Here is a 24866-nt window from a genome sequence, read left to right as displayed (position 1 = left end):
TGAGAAATATACATATATAGTGTATTTATATATATAGATTTCTTCTGCAACATCAGCCATCAACAGAGACTTTTTTGGGACCTGTGAATAACATTTTTAAAAGAACAGCATTTATTCAAAATAGATTTTTTTTTAACAATATATATCTTTACTATCACCTTTTATCAATTTAATACATCCTTGCTGAATAAAAGTATTGATTTCTTTCCAAAAAAAATAAAATAAAATGATTCAAAATGGGTGTTGAAAAAAATGGGTGTATATTGTTACAAAAGATTTCTGTAATTATTATTTTTTTTTACTTTTTATTCATCAAAGAATCCTGTAAAAAAGTATCACAGGTTATAAAAATATATTAAGCAGCACAACTGTCTCCAACATTGAAAATAAATCTGAAGGATCATGTGACACTGAAGACTGGAGTAATGATGCTGACAATTCAGCTTTTGATCACAGGAATAAATTACACTTTAAAGTATATTAAAATAGAAAACCATTATTTAAATTTTTCTTTTTTTTAATAAAATGTTTTGTATTTTTGATCAGATAAATGCATAAAAGGTACTGTAGCTATATATATTTGCACATAGTATACCTTCATCAAATCCCCGCCTCAGCCCATTCAGAAATACCGATCCGTTGGCAGAAACATCTAAACGCCACTTCCCTTCGCCAGCAAAAGCCTCGAAGTTCACAGAACCAATCAGAAGCCTCGTGTGCTGCTGTAACTCTGACAGAAACGGACATAACCTACATTAAAGAACAGCTCTATTCCACCCACCACAAAATAAAACAAGACCGACTTAAAGGTTTTTGCACAAAAATAAAAAATCACACATGAACTTGCAGTAAAAGACAATCAAATTTGTTAAATACCAATGAATTGATTGGAGTGACCTTTTTGAAAATAAGGCATTTCTATAACTGACTAATAACTTTTTCATTGCCATTAAAGTGAAATTACTGAACCTAAACATAGGAGCCTGATTTTTGTTTTGCATCTGAAGTCTTCATATATATAAAACACACAGCTTGCCTGATATTTGCATGCATAAATTACAGGAACCTACAAAAACGGGCGTCCCATACTACATCGAAACAAATGTACCATGTTTACTCTCAGCTAGCTTTGACTTTAAACAGTGGTTTCCGAATAAAAGTGTTTCCCGGCGTACCTGCTCAGAATATGAGATGAGTCAAAATGTGTGAAGCGCTGGTGTTTGAAGGGAAGGCTTTAGACATGTGGGCAGTGTAGCATCAAATAGATTGTGTTTCCTCCCATGTAAACGGCTAATGTGTGTCGGCCGCTCTGACACAGAGGAATGTACTGAATTTGCTGCAAGGGCTTTACTGGCGTTCAGAGAGACACGGCTGGAAACGCTCTGCCGTCGTCCCCCCTACACCTTTTGCTCATCTCTCACACACACACACACACACACACACACACACACACACACACACACACACACACACACACACACACACACACACACACACACACACACACACACACACACACACACACACACACACACACACACACACTCTCTCCCTTCCCAAACTCCCTGAGCTCCTGCCATGGGCTGCTGTTGAATAGTGCTGCTCAGATTGGTGTGGACTCTGAGGAGGAGTTTTTATTGGCTGTGGGAAAAGAGATGACTGCTCAAGCATTGAAATGCTTTTACACAGACACACACACACACACACACACACACACACACACACACACACACACACACACACACACATAAAAGCTTATCCTGCGTTAGACCCAGGCTAGGACATTTGGCAGCTCTTTGTGTGAACAATATTATAACTCTGTTACTAGACCTAGTGAGTTCCCTTGCTGCCTGCTACCTACACGGGCAGCTGCCTTTTAAGGGAGCATACTAACTGAAATGCAACCTCATATGGGACTGATTTGGCAACTCGTACTCACTGTTCAAGTTTTACTAATTGACTCCAATAGTGTGGACATTAGCGTGTTTGACAATAGGATGTTTTTTCAAAGACGTGTGCACACTGTACGCTTTATAATAGTCTTTTACGACTGTTGCTTGTCAGACTCTACGAACATGATCCTCGCTATAGGCCATGTCACCCTGTAGGATCTCATTTGTCATTTAATGTCAGATTGTACAGACACGTTAAAAACAGACGCACGCAAGAAAACTGGTCCGGAGATTTACATCATCAATCCGGGACACGTTCGGTGACTGAGAGCTGCATTACATGCGGGATAGAAATGTTGGCTAGCGAACAAAAACAATCTCTAGATCATGGCTTGTCTTGAAAATAAAAATGGAACAAAATATAGACAGTGTGTGTGGAGCAAGTGGTGGTTTGTTGTTGTCATCAGGTTCTGCGCTCCTGTTGGTTTTTGATTTGACGGTTGTTGTAGGAGAAGCCACTCTGCAGTAGTCTGGCTATCATTAATGTCTCAGTCTTTTAAGATTGAACATTAGTCTGGGGAGTCTGCTCTGTATTTTCCACTGCACAAGAGACGTGATCAACGGGCATAGTTCAAATGACTCTGTACGCAATTGGATAGTCCTTCAACCAATCAGACCAATGATCCGGGTGACATACTTTGCAGAGCGACGCGAAAACTCCAGGCAGGAATCGTGTAACCAAACGTGTTGATCAGCGGTTTGCAGAAGCAATGGCATCAAGAGATTTTTGCAGGTTGTGCAAAAAAAAACATGAAAGTGAGTGATATTTACACCCACTCGAGCGATTTGTTTGCTAAACTAAAGAAGCTATTGAGCATCGTCGAGAGGTTAAAAGGAATTGGATTGTCTGTCATCGTGTTAAACCCACCAATAGCGCGCCAGGTGTATAAGCCAGTTTGTGATTGGTCCCCGCAGATTTGTAACGGAAACAGGATCGAAAAATGTACAGGTTTCCAGCCTGAGCTTCAGGGCGAAATCAAATCGCCGGGTTTACCCAGTCTAACACTGCAGGACTGCGCCTCAAAACTTCTGACACTGCCAGAATTTCATAGGAAGTAAAATCTGATTTATTAATCTTCTTATGGGATTCTCAACATTTGTCTCAGACGGGCCAAATCGCGGCCAAAACCGCACAACGTGAACCCGGTTTAAGGGGGCTTGTTCTGGCGGGAAAGCGACGTCAATGCATACCCCCTACACAAATTAACATTTATTTAGTAAATATTAAATATAAACATGTAATATGTATTCATAGTAATGTTTCTGAATTTATCCCACAATCCCAGAATGTATTGTGATCGAAAAAAGTTATTTTAATGCTTTTACATTTTTGTCATTTCAATTCAGTTTGGGATTGTGTTGTCTGAGAGCAATATATGGAGTGTGGCCTGAGCGTATAAAGCCCTGTTCGCACGGGATAAGTATTACCTGGTGACCTCTAGTCATTTGTAATAATTGCGGAGGTTGTCTGTGATCTTAATCCCGTGCGAATCGGCCATGTCTGTAATTTGTAAAGTAAAAATTCCCCCGCAAATGACCTACCATATTTCGCCGAACACCGAGATCCTGTGATAATATTAGTCCCTTGCGAATTGGCATCTCTGTGATTTGTTTATCATTTTTCAAGGTTTTTGTTTCCTGTGTGCTTTTTTATCCATATTTCGCGAAGAATGGAGGCTGCGTTGGAGTGTTTTGATAGTATTTTGGGTGCTGGGTCATATATCGCTACACACTATACGATACAACTATACAATTTGCAGAAAGAGAAAGCTCATTTTGTTCATCATAAGAGCAAAAACAAAAAGAATGATTAGATGGAGATGGATGACATGTATAGCAGCATGTGGTAAGGAACATTCTTCTGTTTATGATATATTATACAGCTAGACCTATAATAACTACAAGACATTTCCAAGCAATAGCCTATTGACATCATATCCGGAAGATAAGTCAGTAAATACGAGTAAAATCACAGGCTTCGCTATCCCGTGCGAATGCGCCACACGAAATTCAGATGAGGGGGGGTAATTTCTAAATCACACGAGGTCCCCAGGTAACACTAATCCAGTGCGAATAGGGCTTAAGATATCATAGATTAGAAGACATCATTATTATGCTGCCTATCTTTTTCGCATCAGGAGTGAACCTTCTCTCTAGATAGGTTTTGGGAACATAGCTTTTGTGTTGCTTGATGTTTTGGAAATACATACACATGAATATTAAAAACGCTTCAGACTTTTTGGTAGGGCCGTGGCCTTTTTAAACTTCTTCTTGATGTAGGATAAGTTTGAACGTGTTCCTCAAGAGAGTGTCGTGTTCTTCCGACGTTCCCAAAGTTCTGCAACCTCGCAAGTTCCCTTTTCATCCTCGTTTTAACTGTACCTCGCTGACGTGGGCCATATTCCCAATCTCGGCGCTCTAGATACATTTATTTTTGTCTCGGATGAGGAATATCTCTTTCTGTCGCACATGTGCGTGCATTGGGTAGGAATTAAAGAGTTTTCCGCTCTGACAGGTGGCTCTGGCTGGTGTCGCCGGGCTCTCAGGGGCCCTCCGGAGATCAGGTAATTGCGAGGGGTTGGACCTAGTTCGGTGTCACACAGGTGGTGTGAAGCGCAGTCGCTCCGCTCACCTGAAATATTCACGTTCCTCCAGAAGCTCGGCTTTGATCTCCCCTTGCAATCGACAGGGGAACGGCGGGAGGAAGAGAAACAGCACAAACAACAGGAAAAAAGGAGCACACCCGAGAAACAAACAGATTGACATTTCTTAAGAGAGAATAAACAATGGCAGGTTATCCGTGTTATCCGCTGCTTGCCATTTTTCACCCCCACCTCCGTCGATTTCTTCTGGAAAGTGGGCCAGTGTTTCTCTTTGTGTGTGTGTGTGTCGTCGAGACTTTGCTCGACTGATTTGGTGCCGTTTGTTATGGATTGTCAAGTCGCTGGCCCCCATTTATATCGCTCTTTTTAACACACTTATATTTACTCCACAATAAATTTTACCGAGACACTTCCCCTCCTTTTTTTTAAAGCCGCACAGTGAATTTTTCAATAGTCCGCGTTCTTGACTGTTGCTTAATAAACTGCAGTGTGAATAAATAAACAAATACCAGAAACCATCACTTATTCTGTGAAAGCTGCTAGAGTTCATCTAGGCCAGGGTTTTTTTTTTCTTTTTTTTTTCCTTCATGCCAGTATATGCACGACCACAAAGTCAGCGTTTGCGTGAGATAATGGCTGGTCTGATTGTAACCACAGAGTGGAGTGTGAAAAGAACAATGAGCCATTATGATGATGATAAATAATGTGGACTCATTTGGATGTTCATTTAGACGTACATTTGCACAAAGCACTAATTGGAAGAACTTTAAATAATGAATGTTAAAGAACTAACTAGTTTGAGTGATAAAGGGACAAAGAAAGTTCTGAATAGAAAGGATAAATACCTGTTTGATAATGGAGTTAGTATAAGACACGAGACCAGTCTCGTCACAGGTCAGGGCATTTGCTTAGCTAAATGCTTTGATATTTGTTGATGGGATAATTTTTTTTATTGTTAAAGAACTGCAATTGCTTTGACTTGTAGAATACATTTTCCTATCCCAATTTAAAAGTGTATAATGTCTGCATTATCGAGCAAAATTGAGTTTTCTTGAACACTTTTCGTCTCCGCCATCAGACTCTCTGCCAAGAGTCAGTGTTTGTGTGTTTTTATTTTATTTTTATGGTGGAATCAACCTAGGAATTACATGCGCTCATCTCTACAGTTAAGCTGAAATTGGAGAACATATTTTACCATCCAGAAAAATTACACACTTCATCCTTAATGCGCAGAGACAACTGTAAGTAAGCCACTGGAGGACAGGGCACCACTGGAGTCTAATTCTGGGGAGATTTAAACATTTGAATTGACAGAAAACACTAAAGATGTTATTTTTCATTTTAGTCGCATTAACTAAAACTGGACAGTGCATGCATGAAACTGACCATGCCGAAAATGCACTAGAGGGTTAAGAGTGTAAGCGTAAGTTTATTCATACAGTTAAGCAACTTTTTAAAGTAAATCTGTTCTGTTTGGTGCAGAACTAACACTCTCCTGTAAAAAGAATAATTTGCTTAGATGTAGCTCTTACTATGAGCAGTAGGTGAAACCGTTTTTCAATCCTTCAAATGAGCAGGGGTCTCGACAGTGGCTCTATAACCAGTCAATATTTTCAGCCCCCTGCTGAGGAGCAACTTTGGTTTAAAACCCTCTGATAGATGGTTGAGGGGTTTTATTCCAAAGTGACAGCACTACGTGTAGAGAGCGGAGACTCAGTGTGTGTGTGTCTCAGTGCCCGACAGATAAAGCGGTTCCGAACAGAACGTGTGTTTTAGACAGGGTGTTGACGGATTGCGGCGTGCTAGGTGCTAAAACTCCTAAATGAAGTGCAGCGTGACAACTAATTCCTGACGACGTGAGTCACACCTTCCCGATCATTGTACCGCTCGCGCTCGTCTTAAGAGCTGCCGTGTTTTCTGCGGAGAGCCGGCTGATGGTTTGGGATTAATTATTCGGAATCATTTCCCAGTCTCTGCTGGCAGGTTTCGAAAAGTGTCAAGATAAATTCACACATCATAACACAGTATTTTAAATCTGTGATGTTCATTTTTTTGTGTGCTGTTCCTCATTAGAAAGGGACATCGCATTTTACAGTGTGATTGACAGATTCCTAATGTACATCTTTTGATGTCACCATTAATGATTTGCTGGACTTTGTGCGACTCTTGTGCATTGCATGATCCATATATATCATTGCACAGTGGTTGATTTTTGATAGCTTGAGAGACTTAATGGAGATTTTGGTTATGTTTCAACTTTGTCTGAGAGATTTTTCTACCACAATTTCTCTGGTGCAACAAATTAGAAGTAAATAAGTAAGTCATTTTTTTCAGAATTGATCTATAAAATGAAAGTGGATACACTCTTAGAAGAAAAGGTTCTGTATGGAACCTTATAGGGCTGTCAAACGATTAATCGCGATTAATCGCATTCAAAATAAAAGTTTGTTTTTACATAATACATGTGTGTACGGTGTATAATTATTTTCTATATATACATACACACACATGCATGTATATATTTAAGAAATATTTGCATGTATATACTGTGTATATATATTTATATTATATATAATTTATATTATATATAAATATTTTATATATAAATAACACATTTTCTTAAATATATATATGCATGTGTGTGTATTTATATATAGAAAATAATTATACTCCGTACACAGACATAAATTATGTAAACACAAACTTTTATTTTGGATGCGATTAATCGCGATTAATCGTTTGACAGCCCTAGAACCTTACACCATCAGGGGCTTCATGTATAGAACCTTTTAGGGGTTCCAATAATGGGATCATTTTATGGACATATTTAATTAATTTAGTTTTAATTATTTTTTTATTTTGATTATATGTTAAACCAGCTAATTAAGAATATTTCTCCTTAAATAGAACCTCTTTGGCATAATGGTTCTTTAAAATTAGGCCAAGAACCCTATGGATCTATATAGAACCCCATGGAAGAGTGTAGGAGCTCAGATCATTTGAAGAGAATTGTTTGAGTTTACACTGAGATCTCTGATTGTAGTTTTGTCAAATCTGAGCACAGTTTGAGACATGGTTGATGACTTTCAAACCACTAGAGGGGAAGCATTTGAGGTTACTCTTCACTTTATCTCGAAGCTTTCTAGAAGAAGCAGTTGAGATATTAGAAAGATCTCATTTGTGATCAAGCTCTCGTACGGGTAAACAAATGAAAGCAGGAGAGCTGCAGAGCATTCAGCTCTGAGCACGTCCAGCAGGGCCACTTTCCTCTTTCCTCTCTCCTGTCCAAGTCAGGGCAGATAACGGCTCATCTTCCATCTCTGCCATGGACATCCGCCAGAACCGGCCCTATCCTGGATCTCTCCCAAACTACAAAAAACAAAAAGCCGAGAGAAGTGCTGTTGTTTTTGTGCGTGTCGGAGGGTTTGGGGGTGGGGTTGGTGCCAGTATTAATGCGGGGGCCAGACTAGACTCCAGCGATGGGCCGTATTGATTGTGTTGATTTGATTCATTGATCGATCTCTCCTCTCGAATGTGGCGTCTGAGAAGCGGCACTAATCTGAAACAGCTAAGGACAAATCTTCTGCCTTACACACAAATGGAGGAGATAAGAAAACGTATGAAAAGAAACTGCACTTATCTAAATCATAGACTAGCACTTCTGCTGTCCCTCACTGTGGCCTGTGTGTGTGTGTGTGCGTGTGTGTGTGTGTTGGAGGCTTGGTGCATGATTGGACCTTCTCTTTCTACACTGATGTTTATATTTGTGTGTTTCTGTATAATATGCATGCAGGGTTGCATATGTGCATGCAGAGGTACTGTTGCTATAGATATGCTTTGCATAGTATGCATGCAGGTTTGCTTATATGCATGCTTAGGTAATGATTCTATAGTAGATTGCATTTTATATCACACATGCAGTGTTGCATATCTGTATACTCAAGTAATGATCCTGTATACACCATTTTTTGTATTATATGCATGCGGGATTGCATAAATGCATGCACAGATAATGGTCCTGTAGATAGCATCATTTGCATGATGCCCATGCAGCACATCTGCATGCATAGGTGATGGTCCTGTAGATGTCATCTTTTTTTTTATAAAGTGCATGCAGTGTTGCATAGATGCCTGCATGCATGAGTAATGATCCTGATAGGATTGTTTGTATAATATGCATTTCAATGCAATTGCATTTTATGCAAATAATTTTTTACAGTTTATAAAGTGCATGCATGTTTGAATAATGATCCTGTAGACATTTTTGTGTAATGAGCATGCAAAGTTGCATATCAGCATGCATAGGTAATGGCCTTGACTGTTCGATTTTTTGTTTGTTTTTTTGTTTCTGTGAGTGTGTGTTGGATGCATGGTGCATGGTTGTATCATTCTCTTCAACACTGATGTTTGTATTTGTGTTTATTCTGTGTGTCGTTGCTCTTTCGCTAAAATTTGGTTGTATAACATGCATACAGAGTTGCGTATCTACATGCATAGGTAATGGTCCCCGTCTGCGTGAACCTTTTGTGTTTTTTTATGAGCGTGTGTGTGTGTGTGTGTGTGCAGCAGGGGTTTAGAGGCAGCGCAATCACCAGGCAGAACAGAGTGGATCTATAAATTGATGGAATTCAAAGCCTGCAGCATCGATTACCATTATAACAAACAGCCGAGCCCAGAACGTCTGATTATTTTTAGACAAAGATTCTGTGCTCTCAGCAGCAATTCTGCTGATGCTGTCACACTCGCAGACATCTGCCTATGATTGCAATTAGATGGGATACAAAAAGAAAAATAATACCTCCATCTGCATTTTTTCCCCCTTGTTTCCCATAACCACCCACTTTTTTTTTCAGTTCATTTCTGCTGGTCAAAACACTCTGGCTCACTGGTTGAGAGCTCTCTTGCCTTTCCCACGTCAACTTCCTCTCTTCCCTGCTGCCATCAGCGAGAGGTGCCATAGATTCTGTGCTAATCGATGGTAAAGATTTTAACGAGCTCTATAGTGAATGTGAAGGTTATATCTTTGTGTTCTAACAGTCTGTGTATTTACAGTATACTTTTTCATTTGTGGCCCTTCATTGCTTGTCTGGTTATTGCAGACGACAAGCTCTCAGATGTGATTTAGTTAACCCCTGGTTATCTTTTGTTTTCTTTTCGGTGCTTTCATATATCTCAGTCCCTCGTAGCCATTCGATTCAATGTCAAGTTCAACCGTCGGCTTCTCTCTCCTCCTTTGCATATCCAAACGGGCGGCTCTACGGAGTTGGTCCACTGCACGTGAACGTTAGCACCTCAGCCAATCAATTTTCCTCAGTGGATGCTGGCCTCAGCAGGCCCCGCCCCCCTGAAATCGTCAAAGCCAACTCATCAATTACAGATGGATGTTTGACTGGCACAGGCGTAATGACAGGTACTCAATATTGACCCAGCTACCCACCACATCCTGAAAATACAGGCCTGATTGCCTTTTCCAAACCCTTAAAACGTCGAACATTTGACTGAAGATGTCTTCTTTTTACACACAAGTGTGGCTTTTTTCCAATACTGTTCAATAGTGACATTTCTTTGTGGTTTCCTGGAACTAGGATCTGATTTAAATGAATTTTCTCTCATCTTTTACTCATCCTCATGTCGTTCCAAACCTGTATGATGTTTGCTTTTACGGAACACGCAAGGTGTTTTTCTTGAGACGATGTGTAATATACCATACACAATGTATGTACTTTATAATATTTGATGGTGCTTTTTAGCTTTTTTTAGCTTTAACAATCATCCACTTATTCTGTTACTCTTGTGTTTCACAGAACAAAGTAAGTCATACAGGTTACCGCATGGTAAATGGTCTATGATAACATAATGATCATTTTTGGGTTAAAAAAATGGGATAACAAAGAAAGAGATGCCGGATTTGAACTTGCCCTAATCTCCGTTCAATAATATTGGGTTTTTCTGAACAATATTTTGTGTGTTGAAACCTTTAAGCCGTGGTGATGATAATATTTTATTATTATTTTTGTTGTTGCTGTATTTTTTTTTTAATATTCTCAAAATATGCAAAAAATCTTATTCTATAAAAGAATGAAGAAAGAAATTAGAAAAGGCTCAAATATTGATTTGATGTCACCAAGTAAAAGGTTCAAAATAGAGAAAACGAGGGGGAAAAGGAGGCATTTTTAATGCTAAAGTTGTTTATCATGGAAGTTTTCCGAGCGTAACCCAAAGCTAGTTTAGAATCGCTCGTGTCAGATCGCAGTTAATGCTTCTTATGAGTACTGTAGTTTTCCTGCTTGGAACGACATTGACTAACATGGATCATCACCTGCTGAGCACGCTTGCATTAACAGGCGTCTCAGACCTCAGTGCATCATGGGTAGCAGAGAAACGAGGAAGAAAAAGGGCTTTTGGCAAACGCCGCTGTAGCATCAGGTGGGTCTGATGGCTGTCTGAGCACAAATGAACAAACATTTGAAAAAAACAACAGAAGTGAAGCGTGCTGCAGTTTGTTCTTGAAAGGTGAGAGTGAGCAGGTTTATTTCCAGCTCCTGCTGATATCGTGTCTCTGTAGACGATGCAGGGAGCAAAGATGCTGTTTGTGATGTGTCAGATGTCAAAACTATTAATAAAAAAAGCTTTGCCTTTATGTTCTCCTACTGTTATGGTTGCTAAAACTTAAGCACAAGTTTCTGTAAATGCTTGTTGGCGGTGAAGTTTGTGCTCAGGCAATTAGCGGTGTTTGTTTCAGTGTTGCTGTTGTTCACATTTAAGAGTTTGTTCAAGTCCTTAATCATAAGTATTAAACTTCATTGTATAACTCATACTGCACTTTTTGTGCTACAGATGTTGCTCAAATCATGCAGTTTTTGGGCGTATATTTTGTAATTGATCTGATTTCTGAGGAAGTGGACTCTCTTAAATGGATGCTTCGGAGTAATTTCAACCTAGGGTCGTTTGCACCATGACCTCGAGCCAAACACCCCCCCAGAAGCCTTTTTCCCCTTGGTCGAACATTATTAAAGTTAGAGCTTATTTAGAGATATCAGCTGGATGGCTTAGTGCAGGCGCTAATGGATCCAAGGATGTATCTCGTAAATTACCCCACTAATAAACTTCTACAGTAGTACAGATAGGTTCTGGCGAGGCATTGGAAAGTTTGTAAGTACATCAGGAGTTTATTTAAATAACACTTGCCTGATCCGGACGTCGAGGTCACTTCGGTGATTTGGGAAAAGCCCGTAAGTCCTGGCAGAAAGTGATGCATTTTCTTTATTATTTTTTCCGAGGTGTTGACAACTTAGTGTTGACTAATAATTGTTGCAAACTGGTACTACCAACAAAATATTAGTGCATTCCTGGAAGTGGGCGTCGTTACACTACATGCTTATGCATCGCTTTCTGCCACGGAAGTGACCTCGACGTCCGGGTTAGCGGTAGCATTAGCCATCAGGCAAGTGTTATTTAAATAAACTCCTGATGTACTTACAAACTTTCCAATGCCTCGTTTTATGAGTACAGAACCTATTTGTACTACTGTGGAAGTTTGGTACCATTCCAGGCATTATTAGTGGGGTAATTTACGAGATACAACCTTGGATCCATTAGCGCCTGCACTAAGCCATCCGGCTGATATCTCTAAATAAGCTCTAACTTTAATAATGTTCGACCAAGGGGAAAAAGGCTTCTGGGGGGGGGGGGGGTGTTTGACCCAAGGTTATGGTGCAAAGACCCTAGGTTGAAATTACTCCAAACCATCCCTTAAATTTGGACACAGTAAAAAGTCCCTCATAATAGCGTAGAGACAGTAGGTTCTTTACTGGCATTAATGGTTCCATGAAGAATCTTTAACATTCATGGAACCTTTCCATTCCACAACAGATTCTTTAAAGTGAAAAAGGATTTTACACTAAGAAATAACTTTTAAAGAATTCCTTTATTTATAATGTAACAAGTGACCCTGAAACACAAACTGGCCGTCCAGATCCTCACCCTCACACTTCCAGGCTCCAGTAAAGAGCTGTTTTCTTATATGCCTCAGAGAATGTAAAAATCTTGACTCTCTATAGACTCTTCTGCATAACATACTGCAACAGTCAAGTAACTAAAGCAAGAAATCGTTAAAAATGGAACAAAGAAGAACAATAGCTGGAAAAAAAAGAGCTGACATTTAATTCCAAACACACAGTCCTACATATTTATTTAGAATTAGGGTCATGCGTTTTGCGCACCTGCTGTTGTAGATAGACGACCATTCTTTACGCTCTACAAAGTCATCATCAAACAGCGCAAAACTTGTTTTTGGCTTGATCCCATCAGGGTTTGATGGCTCTTCTAGATCTGTTGTTGTCCCTCAGATGTTCATCCATACGTCAGTCAGATTAGCTCTGCTTTCAGCTAATAGAGGTTAAATGAACCATCACAGTCCACGAAACTCTTCCTGGCCCTGAACAATTATGGCTTAACTGCTCTCTGTAAATGAATTCTATAAAAAAGATAATTGGTGATCATGTTGATCATTGGTGTTTCTATTTTAGTGTCTTGCCAGTCAAGTGCAGAACTTCAGGGAATATATGCCGTCATGAGGTTTTTAAAGCTCAGATACTACTCTTTTGTGCTGTTCTGGTGTCTGAAGTCCCTCTGGAGGTCAAATAATCTACTTTATTATGTGTCCCGGAAACACAAACTGGCCGTCCAGATCCTCCCCATCACACTTCCAGACTCTAGCGAAGAAAATGAAGGGTTTGAAAAGCATCCGAGCAGTGGCGCAGAAAGCCGTGCTGTAAATCTAGGGCTGCGTTACCGCTTTTGTCCTCAGGAATTCTTCCTCTCACATTAGATAATTTTCTAAATTGCCTTAAAGTAAGAGTAGAGATTAATTAAAACATAGAGAATTTAATTTTATGTCATGTACAAATTTGGTACAGTAATTGAAAAGCCCTCTTTCTCATTTTATTAGTTTTAGTTTGAACAGAAAGACCTTTGACTGTGAGAGAATGAGACGTGTAGTAAGATTTATATATTTAATATAAGTTCAAAGGTTGAGAAGATTTACATTTCTTATGCTTATCTAGCATTTATTTGATTAAAACAGTAATATTGTGAAATATTATGACACTTTCTATGTGAATATATAGTCAAATTTAATTTATTTTTGTGATTTTCAGCATCATTACTCCAGTCTTCAGTGTCACATGATCCTTCAGAAATCATTCTAATATGCAGATGATGCTCAAGAAATATTTTTGATTATCAATTTTGAAAACAGTTGCACTGCTTCATATTTTAGTATTAAATTGATCAATATCAAATTTCAAAGAACGTTTATATATGTATGTATTGTCAAATTTATTTGATTTTTTTCCGGAAAAAAAAATATGTACATGGTTTGGCAAGGAAGAAGAACAGTAATACATGTAAAACAATGTTATTATAATGGTACTTGTACAAAAAACAGCAGTTCTTTCTCTCATATCGATTTTTTTAGTGCTACTCCTCTACAGTCGTTCTTGCCCATATTTCAGTCTTTCTGCTCACCAGATCAACTGCATAAGATGGATATTGGTGAATATTTAGCGTTCCTGTGCATGTGCCATCGCTCTCTCTCTCTCTCTCTCTCTCTCTCTCTCTCTCTCTCTCTCTCTCTCTCTCTCTCTCTCTCTCTCTCTCTCTCTCTCTCTCTCTCTCTCTCTCTGCTCTCCCATGACTGTTGCAGAGGTATTGATTATTTTGGATTCTGATTATCTAAAAGGCCTTCTGCTACTGGAGGCATTGGATGTATTTTGGTTTAATTATTAATGGGGCTGAGCTTACAGTAAGCAGTCGCCTTCTATAAGATCATGACGGATTACATGGTTAATATTCAACAGCGTATATTTATTTATGTATGTACTAAGCTGTGTATATGAGCGTTGGCAGGCCTCTCTAAAGCATCTCTCTCTTTGTCTCTGTAGAGGGAGCTAAACTCAGTGGCGGCCCAACTCGCAGGCCGACAGGAGGAGAGCGAGGACTCCCACAAACACCTGGTGGAACTGAGCCGTGAATTCAAGAAAAATGTCCCAGAGGTGAGTGGGAGAGCGAGAAACGGTTCGGTGTGTGTGTTCAAAACATCTTAAGGGAGACGTTCATCTAGTCAGTTTCATGTTGGTCAAGGTTTCTCGACCTTAACTGAGATAGCAACCAAGTTTTGCTTCATGTTTCAGCTATTTATTTTTGTCTTTTTGACCCTTATTTCCGCCTCTGTTTGTCTGCTCCTCCTCTCATTTTCTGCCTTCCTTCTCTTGTCTGAACTCCCCCTCTTCTCATATATCAGAGCTTTTTGAGCCAATCACCTGATCCATAAATGCCATGTGACCAATTATTCTGGAGCAGGCTGGATTTGGCACTAATGTATGTTGCATAAATAAGTTTACCTTCATAGTTATTAAAATGATTTATATATTTATTTACATGTACATAAATTATATTATATAACATAATTAATCGAAAATTCCATTAAATAGGAATTTTATATTTACTGTAATAGAAATAGATATATTTACTGTAATATATATATATATATATATTATTGATGTATGTTAGTGACTGTTCAAAATTTTGATTAAAAAACATTAATAATAATCAGAAATGTTTCTTGAGCATCAAATCATCATATTAGAATGATTTCTGAAGGATCATGTGACACTGAAGACTGGAGTAATGATGCTGAAAATTCAGCTTTGATTACAGGAATAAATTACATTTTAAAATACATCCACAACAGTTATTTTAAGTTGCAATAATATTTCACAAAATTACTCTTCAAATAAATGCATCCTTGGTGAGCAGTAGAGACTCTTTCAAAATCATTACATCATTTCTCTGCTGTTGGCTCCGCCCCTCTTGTTTGGCTCCGCCCCTTTCCGCTTTCTGTTCCTCCCCTCTTGTCCTTCCTATTCTTTTGTGTTCTCCCCAGTAGTTTCTAGTTTCAGAAACTAAACTAGTTTCAGAACCTCTCTCAGACTCTCACTCCGTGTGTTTATTTCACTGAAGGCACACAAACCAGTTCATCCCTCCAGTTTCAGCAGTAATAGTGTAACACTGGTTGTTGACGTTACTTTCCACATCCAGCCAGTCTAACATCAGCATTTAAGCTTCCAGAACCTGAATAAAACACCCCAGAAAATGATCCGGCCGTTCCCATGGAGAAAAATCCTCCACTGAATGTCTTTAAGTTCAAGTCCCTCTCCGTTTAAATTCCCGTCACTCTAATCCGGAGCTGCGCCTTCCAATTCCTCTTCAGGTAAAGGTGACGTCGGGAGAAATGCTTGTCACGCATCTCTCATTATACGCGCTATGACATTTTACATTTTTCCTCGTTAGCGGCCTTCCTTTTTCGGGAGCTGTGTTTGAAGCTTCGACACGATCCACCGTCAGACCTCTCGACTCAGAAGCCCGACTCCTCGTTTGCTTTCCACTTGACACAAATGTCATCAGTGACAATCAGAATTTACAAGATTAGCGAACGTCTGGAGCGGATGGGGGATCATGCTAGCCGTATCAGCACAGACTGTGGCGTATAATGAACAGAAACAAAGCCTTATTAATGGATTGACAGGAGAATCAGAACACAGTTATTTGTGTTAATGGAGAAGTTATTAGTGTCTTCAGTGAAACATCTATAAACAACATATGTGGCGTACTGTTGATTACCACAGACAATTTTTTAATCTTTTTTTTATTTATTTCAGATTTGAAATATTCAATAATGCACGTACAATCCTTTTGCTGGGTTTAAAAGTGGAACTCGTTCATTTGTTAAAGCACTTATTTAATATGTTATTTGAGCTGAAGTGTCATTTTATTCGCTAATTTTATTTTGCATAAACAAAGGTTGGAGATTTAGTTTCTATTGTAATCAACAGAAACATTTCTGTAATGCAATATGTTCATCTTGTATCATATAATGTGGCATCTTTCTCAAGGTCGGGAAAATGGTCATTGCAGTAATGTCTGACGTATTCTTGGTGAATTAAATCATCTCAAACATTCTCCAGAGCTACAGTACTACTGTACGCGATAAACATGTTTGCTTTTATTTGCTTTATTTTATTATGTTGAAAGTTTTTACTTGACAAAAAAGTTGTATACTGCGGTACAATGACTTTGATATTTATCATGGTACTGAATTATTTTCATATACATATACAGTACAATAATCTTTACATTGCACTTCAGTGTATGTCAAAGAATATCTTGGTACAAAATACTTTTATTTTTTGCTAAAATATTAAAATATCGCTATTCTAATCTTTTTGCTATTCTAAATTTTAAGGTCAGCTGCCCAGAAATATTATTTTTCATTAATAAAAGAGAAATGTATATGTTTTACATTGACCTTTTTAGCACAAAATGTGTTTTCGCTCTCATTTCATTAGATGCACTTATTTTGGGATTTTCTCAACTGTGAAATGTTATGTGACTTTTGGGGTGAATCAAAACATGCTCAGGATATTCTTCAAGAGATACATTTTGTTTTATATTTTAGGAAATATGTGTAAATATAATAAAGCCTGTTTTAGGATGATTAAGATTGTTTGCATTGACACAATTTTCATGACAATTCTCTCCCCAAAACTGTCATTTGTAGTATCTTACAGTTTTTCTCGATTGCTTAAACACATTTCTTGAAACTATGCCTCATATTCTCAAAACTATAAACACAAATCCATAACGTCTCACCCAATTCTCCAAACATCCTTTTTTCAGGTCAAAATGAAGCTCTACACTCAAAACCATTCACTCTTGCTGAAAAACCAAACTTTGCCCTCAGACAGGACACACAAGCCCTCAAAATCACACACACTACAACATAGTCTAAGACACTGGTGCAATAAATTCAAAACAACATTTCCAAAACTGGTAAGTTATGTTGCTTGTGGTTCCCCCATCACAAACCTTTTCACATGATGAACACAAAAGACACAACCAATGGATACATTGGCACATTTTTATTCATACACAGAAAACACACACACACAAATATTTTTTTTTTCTGTTTTACTCTTTTTTTTTTTACTCTCTCCTCTAATTTTTTTTAAATATTTACTTACAGTAAGATGTGTGTGACCAACATATGACAGTAAAAGAGCACACACAAACCATATTCTAATATGGAATTCGAATTGTATTGGAATGGTAAAGAGTGTTGGGACATAACAGGAGGGCCTCCACTCAAGGATACAATATGATGAACACGAAGAATGTTCCACATATGGTTGAAATACCATCATTTGCCTAGAAAGATAACATTCTGGGAGTCAAGACTATAAAGGAGAAATGATGCCCTCCCTTCACTGTCACACTCTGCAACCACACTGTGTGACTGTACGACTGCTGGCCTTTTCTTGCAAGAAAATAAACCTCATCAAAGACTATTGGAAATGTTTGTCTCTTATTCAGTGATAGAATTGTGTTTGTCACCACACCTCCCTGAAGGTTCTCGAGGGACGGTAAAGCGACTCAAATTTGGCCTTTTTTGGCCATCGTAGCCCAGCCTCCCTCATAGTCATACCATTGATAAAGACATGGGCAACTAGAGTGGCTTGAATTTCATCTAAGACTGCTTGTCTTCTTGTCCTTGCCCTTCCTCCTCCTCATTCTTATCCCTCTTCCTTCATGTCTTTCTGGATCCATTGTTCCAAAACTCAATAAACTGATTTGGGCCCTTTTATATTTATTGAAGGTTCTGATTGATGTGTGTTAAATTTTGACTCTTAGTGTTTCCACTTGGGTAATTGTGTGCTAACTGAGCTGAAGCTGTGCTGACTTGAGTGAACAATTTTGAATGCTAGTGCTTTCTAAATGACAACATGGTCTAAGAGCAATGAGAAATGAAGGGATTTGTGTGTAGAGTTTTGCAGTGACAGTTCAACAAATCTGACTCATGTGTCAAAACAGGGAATAGTGTTTATAGTTTAGTGAAATGGGTGTGCTTTTTGATAAATAGCGTTATGGTTTTGAAATTGTAGTTCAAAAGCCTGGTTATAGTGTTTAAGCAATCGAGAAAAACTGTAATGACCCCAAAAATAGGCTTTATAATCATCAGGCAAAATATAAAGATTTTAATTACAAAATATTTTTTTGCCGCAATATGGCCTGTTCTTGACCAGGTTTTGTGAGATTCATCAGTTTTGTCTGTTTTTCTGTTTTTAGGAGGTGTTGGAGATGGTTTCGCCCGTCCTCAAGAGTTTCCAAGCTGAGGTCAGTCAACACTCGCTGTTTAATTCAGATAACATCAAATCCACCTCGAAAATGATACTGTTCGTGCTGGAGAAATTTGGAGAATTAATACATTAATGTGCCCCTATTATGCTATTTTAAATGTTCCTAATTTTATTTTGAAGGTCTCCTACAATAGATTTATCTGCATCCAAGGTCAAAAACCACTTTATTTCTCTCATAATATACATTGCAGCTTCAGCTCTTTTCTCACAGTGTCTGAAACTCGATGAAGGATTTGGTCTACTCTGCTTTGATTGATCAGATGATCCAGTCTGTTGTGATTGGTCTACTCTGCTCTGATTGGTCAGATGATCCAGTCTGTTGTGATTGGTCTACTCTCCTCTGATTGGTCAGATGACACAGTCTGTTGTGATTGGTCTACTCTCCTCTGATTGGTCAGATGATCCAGTCTGTTGTGATTGGTCTACTCTCCTCTGATTGGTCAGATGACACAGTCTGTTGTGATTGGTCTACTCTCCTCTGATTGGTCAGATGATCCAGTCTGTTGCGAATGGTCTACTCTGCTCTGATTGGTCAGATGACACAGCCTGTTGTGATTGGTCTACTCTCCTCTGATTGGTCAGATGATCCAGTCTGTTGTGATTGGTCTACTCTCCTCTGATTGGTCAGATGGCCCAGTCTGTTTTGATTGGTCTACTCTGCTCTGATTAGTCAGATGATCCAGTCTGTTGTGATTGGTCTACTCTGCTCTGATTGGTCAGATGATCCAGTCTGTTGTGATTGGTTTACTGTACTCTGATTGGTCAGATGATCCAGTCTGTTGTGATTGGTTTACTCTGCTCTGATTGGTCACATGGCCCAGTCTGTTGTGATTGGTTTACTCTACTCTGATTGGTCAGATGGCCCAGTCTGTTGTGATTGGTCTACTCTGCTCTGATTGGTCAGATGGCCCAGTCTGTTGTGAATGTGATTGGTTTACTCTGCTCTGATTGGTCAGATGGCCCAGTCTGTTGTGAATGGGATTGGTTTACTCTGCTCTGATTGGTCAGATGGCCCAGTCTGTTGTGATTGGTCTACAGCTTACAAAACATGTCGTAAATAAACAGAAACCAGCGTCTTGACGTGAACAACACGGACCAAACTCTTCCTGTCTCAGCTACGACTACAGTGTTTGAGGGCGGGGCAAAGCAGACGTTGTTCGCGGGCTTCCAATGAAGACCATAGGCTGGCATTATGCAAATGTGTTACAAACCCACGTAGGTTCAAGCAGGGAGTAAGACTGGAGTTACTGACGACGGTTTTTTCTTTTGGAAGACAATAACTTTATTAAGCACTTTGATCTTTGAATCTTTGCAGACCTTTTACATTCACAAACTGCTATATTACGCAGGTAATGCCAGAACACACATAAAAGGGGCACTTTAAATAACGTCCGAATCAATTGATTGCATTTAGGGCTCTGTCATTATTTCTGGATGTCTTATGTAAACACAATAAGCCACTTTCCCAGGCACACTGGCATCAAAAATCTCTCAGCATCACGTCATCCATATCTGTTCTCCACCCCCCTCCTTTCGCTGTATTGACTGGTATCATTTTCCCGTCAGACTTAAGTAGCATCTCTCCTCCATTAAGACGCAGTACTGGAGGCCTCTCTCACTCTCTCTGTCATCCTGGTGTAATGGTGCACTCCCCGTTCCTTCCCTGACATGCTCCTGTCGAGAAAGTCATCTGATCTCCTCTCAGAGTCAGAGCCGCTGCTCCAGCCATTAAACAGCACATCATAAATCATATTTGCGCTCCTCGTCTGTGGTCCAGAATGCTCAGGCATACTGAAATGATAGCGCAGGTTTCCCGTCTGATCAGGAGTGATTCGCTGCCGTCACGGAGTCCAGCTGGACACAGCTCTGGCATGCAGGGATGTGAAGGCATTTTTGTAGAATATCCACAGGGTTATAAAGGCCTGATCACAACAGAGAAGTGTTTTAGGCCTGATAACAAGAGGTCAACCTCGACAGATCGCCTCTCATGCCTGGTATTAGCACGAATGAAACGGTCTGTACATTTTATAACATGCAGTTTCCAAGACTGAAAGCAGAGAGGTGCATGATGGGTAAACTTCACAGGGACCACTTACTGCGCTGGAAAAGTTTAACAGTGAGAGTAAACTCTGAGAGCTGGCAGCGTTATGTAGGTGGAGTGTGTGTTTGTGTGTTTTGCGTCCCTCTGAAGCGAGTGTGTTTTAGGTCTCTTCGGCCCTCGTTCTCCTCCCTTCTCCAGCGCTGCGCTTTCTCGAGGTCCCTGGTGGTTCTTGGACCCTTATCGTGCCGCTTTTAAAAGAGAAGTCGTCGGCTTTGAAGTGTTTGCGACATGACAGGTTTCTCTTTTCTTTCTCTGTTTCATTTGTGCGTGTCCCTCCCTCTCCTCCCCTCCTGCCTCGCCTGCTAATTATCGTTAACCAGGCGGCTGATTAGAAACACGCGTCGACCTAGATTCCCGAAGCGTTCGGTCGCGTGAAAGGGTTAATCCCCGAGCTGGTGGCTGTCATTGGTCGTCTCCATCCTCCTTCTTCTTCCTCCTCGTCATCTTTCCTGTTCTTTTCTCTTTCGCAGTGGAAGAGAGCTAATGAGGTCCCGTCAGAGCCGGGGAGAGGTGTTAATTTGGCCTGTGAAGTAGAAAGGAGATTAAGGACAGTAAGAAGTCGAGTTTACGGCTTAAAATACATCGCTGTCCTTATTAATCCAAAGGCCCTGGGAGACCAGCAGCACTTTTTGGTTTTATAATGAAGAGTGTCTTATAATGAAGGTAATTTTAATAAAATTTACTGCGAGGAGGCTGGCGTCGGACGGCGCGCGTCTTAATAGAGTCGGCCGCACCGCTGGGTCTGATGTCGAGAGGTGTCAGAGATCCCTCGCATGCAGAGTTACTCCCTTTGAGAAGTGTTACGCACCTTATGATGGGAAAACAGTTCAAACTTTTTTCTAGCATGTAGAAAAGGAGACCCTAGCCAAGCAAAACACTTGGAATTTGACATAATTTAGAACAAATCCAAATGGGAATTAAGATTACGATTCCAACGCAATACAAAAACGACATGCTTTTAGTGAAAATCACTTCCAATTGGACTAAAATGCGTCTGTAGGGCGCCATATGGAAATTAATCATGACTTTTGAAATAATAGTCTGAAAAATCCTCTTTTTTTCTTCTAAATTGAACATTTTTACACAAAATCTGTAAAATCTGTTTTTGTTAAGTATCATATTTGATACATCAGGCTCATATGATTCAGTGAGAGCGCCTCAGGTTTATTCAGACTGAGAAAAATATGCAATTTGGAGCAGATGCTGATATTTATACGGCACAACGTATGATGAAATTCTGATGCTTGTAATGTAAATCAATGAGATATTTATAACAGCACAGCAGATACTTACATAAAATGCATACTCTAAATACCAGTCATCACTCTAAATCTGTCAATATTAAGTCTTAGTAAGATGATAATTAAATGCTTAGTTTTACGATCAAAGCTCTGTAGTTTTAAAACATATAATGCAATGCAATATAATGATTGAGAGATGAACTAATAAACCTTCCTCAAAAGCCTTGATTCTGGCATATTAGCATGATTTTTCTGAAAAATGAAGTAAACATGAGCTGTTGCAGTCCAGTAAGTGTTTATCTTGAAATATTACTAACAATATTAAAGTTATTCTTACGTTTACTTGATAAACATCAGTGCAGATTTCACATCAGAAAGACTGAGGCGGAAGTTTTTACAGTTACACTAAAACGTCTTTACTTGCTAAAAAAGTAAAACGATCAATCAGATGACAGACGGCATGTACTAGATTGTGTCCAACAGGTTTTACAGCAAAGTTTTGATCATGTTCCTACAGGATCGTATTTGATTCTTTGAGGTTTATTATTGGGATCGGATCGGGATATTCTGATAATTATTATATCCAGAAACTTTCTTTTAGGATGTTTTGATGCTTTCGTGTCGCTGGTTTAAGACGTCAAGCCCGAATGAAGCAGTCAGCTAATTTTCCCTCCCTCTCAGTGTCTGTTGGCGCTCACAGAGAGAAAACATCCACGCAGGGCCCTAATTATGAAAACTTGCTTTACAAAGATAATCCGAGGAGTAATTTAGCGTGCACAATGAGAGTCGTGGCGCTGTGCAGATGGAGAATCTGATAAATAGTTCGGAACATGTAATTAGCAACTCGGTTCTGTTTCGTGCCATTAACCCCTGCGGCCCAGAAAGCCTCACCCGCCATTATCAGACGAAGAGGTAAAACGCAATCCAGCTGACTGCACATCCCGAGCGAGACACACAAATCATCCGGCTCAGCTCGTGGGGATTCGCAGTCGGACACCTGTTTTCTGGGGCAGGAGGGTCTCGGCTGCTTCAGAACTGCATTTAAGACACTCAGCACTAAATTATTAATCTGTGGAGTGGAGTGGATGGGTTTTCTGCACACGTGCACACGTTAGTGAAATCCCGCTCCTGCGCTCCAAGTGGATTTCCTTCTGGATGTGCTTGTTTCAGTGATGTGCAGAAAGGCAAAAGGACAGGATAGGACACTCTCTGAGTTTGAGGGGTTTATAGCTAATAGTGTGCTTGATGGAATTTCTAGGCGTTTGACACTCGTTATTTGACACATATAAGTTATTGGGCAGAGAAAACATGAACGTGATCCAGATATGTTGCATGTTTAGCGTTTGCACTTGCTCTGAATGGACCTATTTAGCTTTAAAGTCAACATGAAATAAAAAATACAAAAATTGATTAATAAATGCTATTGTTTAAAAGTTTAGGCTTAGTAAGATTTTTTTTTTTTTTTTTTTTAAGAAATTATTTATTTTATTAAGGAAGGATGCATTAAGTGGGACTGTAAAGACAACTATAATGTAAAAAAAAAAAATGCATTTGTTCTTTCTATTAGTCAAAGAATCCTGAAAAAAAAAAACAATAGTACCGTATTAAGCAGCAGAACCAATTTTAACACTGATAATAATCAGAAATGTTTCTTGAGCATCAAATCATCATAGTAGAATGATTTCTGAAGGATCATGTGACACTGAAGACTGGAGTAATGATGATGAAAATTCAGCTTTGATCACTGGAATAAATTACATTTTAAAATGTATTCACATAGGATACTGTTATTTTAAATTGAAAAAATATTTTACAATATTACTGAATTTACTGTATTTTTTTATCAAATAAATGACTTTTTTTTTTTTCAAAAACATTCAAAAATCTTACCGACCCCAAACTGCTGAACCTCAATGTATGTCTTAATGTGAACAGTGCATGTTATTAAAAAAAAAGAAATGTCTTTATAGTCTTTTATTCAAAATAATATAGTATCTTGCTTCTGCCTCTTCACTTAGAAAAAAATATTAATAAATAATATCATAGTGCATGTTTTGTGACCCAATCAAATCACAATAAATGAAATAAAAACACAATAAAAGTCCCGCCCTATTTTTTTATTTTTATTTTAAATATATGTTCTGCTTCATTAAAAAATGTATGGATTGTTAATGTCATTTTTGTGTTGGCTTGAAACTTTTATGCTGAATCTCAGTATATTTTGGAAGGTGTTTGCTTGTTGTTAAGGAGGACCGATCTCAGGAACCGTAATTTATACAACATCATAAATCATAGCAGTTGGTGTGCTGTTTGTTCATCGCTTGATTCGGGCCTGTGAGCTCGACTGACCTTGTGGTGTGGCCTGAATATCTGCCGCAAGGTAAGTCGCTCGCTCTTTGATCCAGCGACAACACGTAGGGCCGGTCCTTCCTCTGCTTTTTGATTAATTCCTGAAGGAAATGATAATTCATCTTGAATGTATAAATATGTTATGAATCGTGGAATAAATCAAAGAGTAAAGGCACGATAATTAATTATAGCAGTATCTAAGAGAAGAGAGTGTGTTATGTCGCTTGCTTCCTCTCAGCGTTATGATGAGAAGAGCTGTAATTACCTTCCTGTTCGAGAGGCTGCCTCCGGCTGTGCCGATTTGTACGCTCCTCTGGGCCTGCCGGTCGTAAACCTTTTCCCAGGCTAATTGTCATGAGGGCCTA

At 39.1% G+C, this 24866-nt stretch overlaps 1 protein-coding gene across 1 annotated transcript in view; it reads left to right on the top strand.

The window, feature by feature from the left end:
• cux2b (cut-like homeobox 2b) overlaps nt 1-24866 on the top strand; it is a gene marked incomplete at its 5' end in the record, with an annotated part of 152519 nt that overhangs the window by 49391 nt on the left and 78262 nt on the right. Inside the window, 2 exons of the mRNA XM_081348362.1 lie at nt 14500-14610; nt 18740-18787. Coding sequence (XP_081204488.1) covers nt 14500-14610; nt 18740-18787 — 159 coding nt within the window. The remainder of the gene's footprint in view (nt 1-14499; nt 14611-18739; nt 18788-24866) is intronic.

This window comes from Scardinius erythrophthalmus (genome assembly GCF_964197995.2).
Source record: "Scardinius erythrophthalmus genome assembly, chromosome: 20".
NCBI classification, from domain to species: Eukaryota; Metazoa; Chordata; class Actinopteri; order Cypriniformes; family Leuciscidae; genus Scardinius; species Scardinius erythrophthalmus.
This window is presented reverse-complemented; position numbering and strand designations above follow the sequence as displayed.